Genomic DNA, 9,856 nt, shown 5'->3' with positions numbered 1-9,856 from the left:
AGATAAAGCTCTAGAGTCCAAAATTAAGAATATTGGGAGTTCCCATTGTGGCTCAGAGGTAACGAACCCAACTAGTATCCATGAGGATGCATGTTTGATCCGTAGTTTTGCTCAGTGGGTTAAGGATCCAGCGTTGCCCTGAGCTGCGGTGTAGGTTGTAGACATGGTTCCAATTCTGAGTTGCCATGGCTGTGGTGTAAACCAGCAGCTGAAGCTCCAGTTCAACCCCTAGCTTGGGAACTTCCATATGCCACAGATGCAGCCCTAAAAAGCAAAAAAAAAAAAAAAATTAGAAAAAATTAAGGATATTGGAGGAGTATAATTAGGTATGGGCAGTGTTTGGTCTTTGCTGTGGCTGCCCAGCACCCTAAGGTTGGATTCTTTTAAGAGGTGCATTATGATTTCCCTATTAAATGTATGAAAGGGAATTTGGAGACCCTTACAAACTACAGGTCCCAGGATATCTTATCTTTGGCTACCAGCAAAGAGTCTGTGTGGTGCCGCGGTGCTTCCTGGGAGATGCAGTTTCCCGGGCATTGAAACCTGGGCTTCTTACTAGCTAGCAGCGCACCTTTCTTTTTGAAGGTTCGAACCCATCTAGACTGGCATGCGCGAGCCTGAGGGCCTCGGTGCACCACGTCGGGCTCTGTCCTTGCTTCTAGCCACTCCTATTCCTCGGCTGACCCCTGGTGGTCACGTGGAACAGCTCGCCACGCAAGTCTGGGTCCTGCAATCCGCTGGGGTCCTCGCTGCCTGAGAGCCGCTCCTACGCTGCCTGTTCGCGCGAGAGTTTGGAGGGGCGGGTTTGGGGTCGGTCTCTAGGGTGGGATTCTTACCGCAGCGCATCTGGGCCCTGATTAGGCAGGCGTCCACTTAGGGTCGGAAAAGCTGGCTCAGGCAGTCGCTGGGGCACCCCGTGTCTAGAAAGTGCAGGAGCGCTCTGGAGAAGCCTGGACAGCCCCGCGCTCCCGCAGCCAGGTGCTAGGTTTGAGAGCAAAAGTGAGAGTCCGGCTATATTCCAGCGCCTGGGCCACCGCGGCGGCCCTGGGAGCAGAGGTGGGACCGACGCGAGTGGCAGTGAGGGTCGGGGTTGGACTAGAGCGAAAGCAATGGCGGGGTCTTTAGAAAGGGGGCTGGTCCGTACAGGGAATAGTCTATAGCTGGAGGTGGGATGCAGCAGTCTTTGGTGCTGGCTTCAAATAGGCCCTAGTTATTGAATGCTTTTTCTTGCCAGCCAGCCACCTCGCTACCTCCTGGCCAGAATCAGCTACTCCTTGCCAGCAGCTCCTCTGCTTGTCGTCCTTGCTTGATCGCCAGCCACAGACCCATAGCCGTCATCCACATAGCCCTATGAATCGTAGGCAGCCGAAGCTTAAGTACCAACATCTAAGGCCTCACTTGCCCACGTAGTGTCTGGGGCTAAGCCCCAAGTCCCGAGCTTGCGCTCTTTACCCACCGCCCCCGGGGATTCCGGGTGCTCGAACGCCGGAACAGAGGAGCTCCTTTGTGTCCGGGCCATTTCCTGGAAAGTGGAGCCAGATCACACTGAGCCCTTTGTAGGCCTTGGGAGGGGAGGGGGGGGTGGTCGGAGGACGGGGAGAAATGGAGCTGTCTCCTCACACCTATGTTTTATTCCATTCCAAACCCAGGTGGAGCAACCCCATTGCGCTAAAGATGAAAGGCTGGGGTTGGCTGGCCCTGCTTCTAGGGGCCCTGCTGGGAACTGCCTGGGCTCGAAGGAGCCAAGATCTACACTGTGGAGGTAAAGGCACAAAAGAAGAAATGGGAGGAAGGGAGGTGGGGATGATAGAGCCTTGGGAGGACAAGGAATCCAAGGCCCGAGAAAAGGATGAGTGGAAGTCCCTGGGTTGATTCCTTTCTCCCCCTCTCCCTCCACTTGCACCAGCTTGCAGGGCTCTGGTGGATGAACTAGAGTGGGAAATTGCTCAGGTGGATCCCAAGAAGACCATTCAGATGGGCTCTTTCCGAATCAATCCAGATGGCAGCCAGTCAGTGGTGGAGGTAACTGTGACTGTTCCCCCGAATAAAATAACTCACTCTAACTTTGAAGGAGAAACTCAACTAATTAAGAAGGACCATAGTTTGATAGAAATGAAGAAAACATTGACCCACAGAGGCATCTAAAAGATTAGGCTGTCTCATTTGGAGGAGGTTGAAGGTTTATACCCTTATGCATTTGCCTTCTGGCTCCAAACCTAATAATTTTTTTTTGGTATAGAAGTTTTAGCAGAGAGGGAACCTTGACCAGCCCCCTTCTCCACATCCTTAATCTTTATGACTTGTGTTTTTACTATGGCAGCATACATAAAAACATTCCTGGGGGGGGGGGGCGGGGAAACATCCTTATATTTAGGAAATTTACTTTCGTTGAAATATAACACACAGACACAAAGCTGTATCTAGTGAGCACTTGAGAAAGGTTAAGGTCATGAATGCTTGTGAAATGCTTTAACAGTTGTTATCCTCAAAGCCTATGCTACCTCTCAGTGTTCTTTCTTAAGGGTAGGTATTAGCCTCATTTTCATACAAAAAAAAATCAGTACCTTACAGCCCTAAGAATTAAGGGAATTCAAAGGAAGAGAACGTGTAGTTAATTAGGGTTAGTCAAAGAGGTTGTTTTATAATTTGGAGCTAATGACACCTATGTTACGTTTTAGGCTTGTATAATGAGGTAAAATAGTTTCACATATTTGAAAATACTTTGGAACTGTACAAATCATACTGTTTTTAAATTAGGACAGCCTTTTTAGAATAGATTGGTTGGGCTAGATTTGGAAGGAAAAGTAAGGACACAAATTACTAATGTACAGAGGTAGAAGAATGTGACCCAAGGCTGAGGACATTTCTAGGTGCCTTATGCTCGCTCAGAGGCCCACCTCACAGAGCTGCTAGAGGAGGTATGTGACCGGATGAAGGAGTATGGGGAACAGATTGATCCTTCCACCCACCGCAAGAACTACGTGCGTGTAGTGGGCCGGAATGGAGAGTCCAATGAACTGGACCTACAGGGCATCCGAATTGATTCAGACATCAGCGGCACCCTCAAGTTTGCGGTGAGCTATGGGAGTGGGTATCGGATTCTTAGAAATTAGGGGAGTTACTGGAGAGCCCAAGTGGAAAGCTGGGTTAATGCCCCTGTCCTTTTCGGAGGTGGAGACCAGAGGCTTTCTTTGCTGTCCTCTCTCATTCATTTCTCCCTTGGGTTGACAGTGTGAGAGCATTGTGGAGGAATATGAGGATGAACTCATTGAATTCTTTTCCCGTGAGGCTGACAACGTTAAAGACAAACTTTGTAGTAAGCGAACAGGTAAGCTACACCCACTTTATCTCCTGTCCTCACAGCCCTCTGGAACCTTCTCCATCCTCCAATGTTAGATCAAGAGTTGGCTTCCATTGCTTATGGCGTTAGGACTTGGGTTGTTCCTCTCCATTCTCTCTTCCTGTCAGCTTTGACTGTTTGTGCCTTTCTCACCTGATCTACAGGTGAGAGGATAGTGGGACTGTTCTGTCATTTAAAGCATATGCTCTGAAAAATGGTGGTTGGTGTGCGTCAGTTTGTTTGAGGGTATTTTCTTCCTTTTCTTTTTTGGCTGCACCCACAGCATATAGAAGTTCCTGGGCCAGGAATCAAATCTGAGCAGCAACTGAGACCAATGCCACAGCTGTAGCAACATCAGATCCTTAACATGCTGTGCCACAGCAGGAACTCCTGGGGGTATTTTCTTGTTAGTGGCATATATTGATATGAGAGTGGTATTTTCTTTGAAACTGTTATGTGCTATTTGCAGATCTGTGTGACCATGCCCTGCACATATCGCATGATGAGCTATGAACCACTGGAGCGACCCACATTGACAGGCTTGATGGATCACCCCCAGGAGGGGAAGAGGGTGGCAATGCCTTTTATATTATGTTTTTACTGAAATGAACTGAAAAAAAAAAAAAAAAAGAAAAGAAACCAGAAGTATGAACTGTGTTGTCTTTTCATGCCCAGAATCAGCCCTTACATTATGCTCGAAAATAGAAGATTCCAGACAGGAAAAAAAGGGAAAGAAAAGCTTTGAGAATGGTCAGTCGTAAAGGTAGGAGGAGCCTGAAGCTTTCATTCTTTTTTAGAGTCTAATTAAAAGTGTGGTGTAGGCTGACAGCTGTAGCTCTGATTCAACTCCTAGCCTGGGAACCTCCATATGTCAAGGATGCAGCCCTAAAAGGCAAAAAAAAAAAAAAAAAGGAAAGACAAAAACAAGAAAAGCTGTATCAGAGTTCCCCTTGTGGTTCAGTGGTAGCAAATCCAGCTAGTATCCATGAGGATTCGGGTTCGATCCCTGGTCTCACTCAGTGAATTAAATATCTAGCATTGCCATGAGCTGTGGTATAAGTCACATAAGAGGCTCGGATCCTGAGTTGCTGTGGCTGTGGCTGGCAGCTGAAGCTCCAGTGCAGCTCGTAGCCTGGGAACTTCCATATCGCATGTGTGGCCCTAAAAACCAAAAAAAAAAAAAAAAGACAGAGAGAAATACTGTATATTGTCAAATCAGTTTTCTAGTCCAGCTGTTACTAACTTTTTACTTCCATGATGCATGTGAATAATGTTCACATGTTTCATAGCCCTGTGGGTATACCCAGGATTCTGTCCTTTACCTGCTTAGTGCCTAAAAAGTTTACTCTCCCACCAGAAATTATTAGAAATGTAAATGAGAGTTCTCTTACAGGGAACCTGAAACTGTTTTTAAAATTTGCAAAAAAAAAAACCAAGTTATTTACAAGTGTTTTATTTTTTTGGCCATGCCTATGGCATGGGGAAATTCCTGGGCCAGGGATCTAACCCACCTTCAGCAGTGACCCAAGCCACAGCAGTGACAATACCAGATCCTTAACCCCTAGGCCACCAGGGAACTCCTACATAAATGATAAATAAAACATTTAATATTAATAACAATGTTTTTTTTTTTAGGGCTGCATCCATAGCATATGGAGGTTCCCAGGCTAGGGGTCCAATTGGAGCTGTAGCCACTGGCCTTCGCCACAGCCACAGCAATGCCAGATCTGAGCCACGTCTGCGACCTATACCACAGCTCACAGCAACACCAGATCCTTAACCCACTAAGCAAGGCCAGGGATCGAACCCGCAACCTCATGGTTCCTAGTCGGATTTGAGCATGATGGGAACGCCAAGATTTTTTTTTCCTTTGCCCAAAACTGTCTGAGTTTCTATTCAGCACTGGTGAACAGAGGCCAAGTTTTAGCAACAAGTCCAAGAGTCTTTGCCACTGGGACGCAGGCATGTGTCTTCCATAGAGAAGAGTGGATAATGTCATCCTTGACATGATCTTCAGAAGGTCAGGAGGATATACTTTGCATATATTTTAGTTCGTATTAAAGGTTAGCACAAGGAACCCAAGAACTTAATTGAAACCTTTCTGGAGGCTCACTATAACAAATTATTCTATCCCAATAGTTGGTAGAGCCTATCTGGTTACACCTTAACTTTCAGATGCCTTCTAAATAAGCTTATCAGTAAAATGTTAGAATTTAAAGAAACATTCCCATGACTGGGAGGTTTTTTTTGTTTTTTTTTTGGGGGGGGGGTATTGCATTTTAGGGCCGCACTTGTGGCATATGGAGGTTCCCAGGCTAGGGGTTGAACTGGAGCTACAGCTGTCAGCCTACACCACAGCCACATCAGATCCAAGCCATGTCTGCGACCTACACCTCAGCTCACAGCAATGCCAGATCCTTAACCCACTGAGTGATGCCAGGGATTGAACTTGCAACCTCATGGTTACTAGTTAGATGTGCTTCCGTTGCACCATGATGGGAACGCCCCCCAATGACTGTTAAACGAGATCCAGGTGTCACAGGGAAATTGTGTTATGTGAAAATGCAGTCCTTTAAAAAATAAGTTTTAGAGGATTTTTTTGCTTTTGTAGAAAGGATTCAGAGCAGAAACAAGATTCCTTTAAATACAGGGCAGAGATGAACAGCAAGGGAAAAAGAAATAGTATATGTTAAGTAGCCATAACAAGCACAACACATACTTATTTAATCTTTACAGCTTTAAAAAATACCACATGTTGGAGTTCCTGTCGTGGCACAGTGGTTAACGAATCTGATTAGGAGCCATGAGGTTGCGGGTTCCATCCCTGGCCTTGCTCAGTGGGTTAAGGATCTGGTGTTGCCGTGAGCTGTGGTGTAGGTCACAGACACAGCTCAGATCCCGCCTTGCTGTGGCTCTGGCAAAGACCGAGGTCTACAGCTCCGATTAGACCCCTAGCCTGGGAATCTCTCTATGCCATGGGAAGTGGCCCTAGAAAAGGAAAAAAAAAAAAAGACACACACACACACACACACACACAAAATACTAGATGTTACTCCCACTTACAGATGAAGAAACCAAGCTCAAAGGTGGGCAGGGGAGCCAAAGCTTCAACTCTAGGGATCATCTTATCCCCAGACCAGTGGAGTCTCCAGGTAGTTCCCAGAGGCTATATAAAATGGTACTTTGTTTGAAAATTACCTTCAAGTTTGAACACATGCCCCTCTGAGTCTAAAAATATACAGTGAAAAAGCACTATATCCTCTTTTCAGCCATTTTTCCAGACTGATTATTCTTTTTTTTTCTTTTAGGGCTCTACCTGCAACATATGAAAGTTCTGGGGCTAGGGGTCGAATCAGAGCTGCAATTACCAGCCTGTGCCACAGCCACAGCAACTCAGGATCCTTAACCCACTGAGTGGGGCCAGATATCAAACCTATATCTTCGTGGATACTAATCAGGTTTCTAACCCATTGAGCCACAATGGGAACTCCTGACTATCCCTTTTAAGAAGCAATTTCTGCCTGCCTGGTCATTTTATTTTATATTGCTTTTTAGGACTGCACCCATGACATGGAGGTTCCCAGGCTAGGGGTCTAATCAGAGCTGTAGCTGGTGGCCTTTGCCACAGCAACCTGGGATCCAAGCCACGTCTTCGATCCTAACCACAGCTCACAGCAACACTGGATCCTTAAGCCACTGAGCGAGACCAGGGATCGAACCCATATTCTCATGGTTCCTAGTTGGATTCCTTTCCGCTGCGCCACAATGGGACCTCCTCCCCACCCCCGGTCATTTTAGATGCTAAATGTTTGTCTCTCCTATATTTATTACCTGTTTTCTGGAAGGGTCATCATTCATCATGTATTTCAGGAATGAGTGTACAAAGGTTTGACAGGATGAATAAGACTATAATTCCTTATCTTTTAAAATATCTTTAAATATAGCAACACACAGAGCTAATGTGCCCAAGAAACAACAACTCAAAGTCCCCTTCCTGAATTGCAGCTGATAGTTTATAGTCATCACCATATAGATAATACACCTTAGAAGTTAAAACAGGAGTTTCCATCATGGCGCAGTGGAAACGAATCCGACTAGGAACCATGAGGATGCAGGTTCAATCCCTGGCCTTTCTCAGTGGGTTAAGGATCCAGCATTGCTGTGAGTTGTGGTGTAGGTCCAGATGCAGCTTGGATCCTGCTTTGCTGTGGCTGTGGTGTAGGCTGGACGGCTACAGCTCCGAATAAACCCCTAGCCTTGGAACCTCCATATGCCACGGGTTCAGCCCTAAAAAAAAAAAAGAAGTTAAAACACAGTTTCTGGACTGAGGCCAACCTAGGTCTGAATTCAAGCAATGCCAATTACAAGCTACAGTCCTGAGCAGGACACTTTTTTTTTTTTTTGTCTTTTTGGGGCCGCACCTGCGGCATATGGAGTTTCCCAGGCTAGGGGTTGAATCAGAGCTGCAGCCACTGTCCTGTGCCACAGCCATAGCAACACAGGATCTGAGCCTTGTCTGTGACCTACACCACAGCTCACAGCAATGCTGGATCCTTAATCCCACTGAGAAAGGCCAGGGATCGAACCTTCATCCTCATGGATACTTACTTGTTGGGTTCCTTATTGGCTGAGCCACACAGGGAACTCCCTGAGCAGGATACTTTAAACCTAGGTTTCCTCCTCTGTAGAGATATTACTATTACCTACCTTCCTTAGAGTTGTGAGGATTAACTCACGTAATGTGTGTACCACATTTACCTAGTATCTGGAAATAGTAAATATTCAATGCCTTTTAGTTATTACCCATTAAATAAAGGAATTTGGTTTACTGATGTGAGTTTAAGTTTAGGCTGCATTCTCCTGTTTATCCTTGGCCACCAGGGGGCACCACTGCCTCTGTCCATTTTTAAGAGGTCATTTCAAGGTCAAGATGACCTTAATCCTCAGCCCTCTCCCCTTTGCTCGCTCCAGTTCTCAGGCACTTAGTTGTATTTAGACCTAGGGCTAACTTGGCTGCTTTATTCATGCTAATCCTTCTCCCTTAACTTTCCCCCTGACCTCCCAGGTCCCAGTCATGGTCAAGGAAAGACTCTAAGCCAGCTCCTGGGAGATACCATTTAGTCCTTTTGATCCCTGGTCTTTCCCATTGGCCTTATAGCAGTGGATATCAGGACTGAACAACTTCAAAACAAGTCATAAAGTACTCATGACACTAGGCTTCAGGACACTGTAAACATTATGGTTCCCCACCCTTCCTCCAAATGCCAGCGCTCCAAACTAGGTTACCCTTATGGTCACTCAATAATTATCCCTTTGGTAACCTCATCCTGAGAATGCCTCCTGTTCTCTTGGAGCACTGGCGTTCAGTCCTCTAGTATGCTGGCTAGTCTCTGTGGATAATTAACCAGAGAGAAGAAACCAGGTCAGACTCTTCCAGAGTTAGGAGGAAAACCTCTGTGAGATGCTAAATTGGGAGCAGATATTGATCAGTGGAGCTTTGAAGTCACCGAATTGATTGCTGAGGTCAGTCCTCTGAGGCGCTGCTGGGCTCTTCTTTATGAAATTCTTTGCTAAGACCTACCTCACCTCCAAGCCAGAGGTGCATTGGTTGGTAGGTGTAACGCTGAGTACCAGGAAACTTGGGAAGAGAAAATGGCATTCTTTCTCTTTTTTCCAAGTCCAAGCTATAAACAAGGTTCTTTATAAACTGGTCTATCTAAACCTGGCTGAGATGGTACTGAGACCTCTGAACTTTGATACTGCTGTGTGAGGAGATAAAAGGACTGTTCAGTTGGGGCTTGGGTTTGTAGATAAAGTGCCTTAGTCCTTGGGTCAGTTCCCCCCTGCCCTCAGGTCAATGACAATGAAAGGCCTGGGGAGGTAGAAAGGTCCTAAGTTCTTGTCTACCGAGAGGAATTAGTTAAGAATGATATGAAAGCAGTTTCCATCGTGGCGCAGTGGAAAAGAATCTGACTAGAAACCATGAAGTTGTGGATTCAATCCCTAGCCTTGCTCAGTGGATTAAGGATCTGGCGTTGCCCTGAACTGTGGTATAGGTCACATATGTGGCTGGGATCCCGTGTCATGAGGCTGTGGCATAGGCTGGCGGCTCTAGCTCTGATTCAACCACAGACCTGGAAACCTCCGTATGCCTCGGGTGTAGCTCTAAAAAGCAGGGGAAAAAAAAGATAATGAAAGGTCATTTTAGTGCTATGGTTCATTTATAACGGTCTCTGGGGAGCATGATAAAAAGTGTATAGAAAACAGCCAAATAGGTGTAAAGGTCCAGAGGTCCTATGGGAGTGACAGCAGTGATGTGACAAAAAGGGAGGTGATGAAGTTCCCTTGTGGCACAGCAGAATAAAGATCCAGTTTGTCACTGCTGTGGCACGTGTTCATCCCTGGCCCAGGAAATCAGGCTGCAGGCCTTGGCCAAAAAAGGGGGGGGGGGTGTGAGGTGATTTTTGTTGCGGGTTGGTTTTTGACGCCTCATCTTTTTTATAGTCACACCTGTGG

At 46.3% G+C, this 9,856-nt stretch overlaps 1 protein-coding gene across 2 annotated transcripts; it reads left to right on the top strand.

Moving 5' to 3' along the window:
• The first annotated feature begins 540 nt into the window (after positions 1–540).
• Positions 541–3,985, top strand: CNPY2 (canopy FGF signaling regulator 2). 2 transcript variants are annotated; one of them, XM_047786928.1, is made up of 6 exons: positions 541–1,056; positions 1,650–1,762; positions 1,907–2,022; positions 2,871–3,074; positions 3,232–3,328; positions 3,810–3,985. In XM_047786928.1, exons 2-6 carry the CDS (start codon positions 1,675–1,677, stop codon positions 3,851–3,853), a joined length of 549 nt encoding a protein of 182 aa, XP_047642884.1. In that variant the 5' UTR covers positions 541–1,056; positions 1,650–1,674; the 3' UTR covers positions 3,854–3,985. The 2 variants fall into 2 exon arrangements, with proteins under 2 accessions (XP_047642884.1, XP_047642885.1); XM_047786929.1 differs by having other exon boundaries at positions 563–585.
• Positions 3,986–9,856: the final 5,871 nt, after the last annotated feature.

Source organism: Phacochoerus africanus, chromosome 7 (assembly GCF_016906955.1).
Source record: "Phacochoerus africanus isolate WHEZ1 chromosome 7, ROS_Pafr_v1, whole genome shotgun sequence".
Classification (NCBI taxonomy): Eukaryota; Metazoa; Chordata; class Mammalia; order Artiodactyla; family Suidae; genus Phacochoerus; species Phacochoerus africanus.
This window is presented reverse-complemented; position numbering and strand designations above follow the sequence as displayed.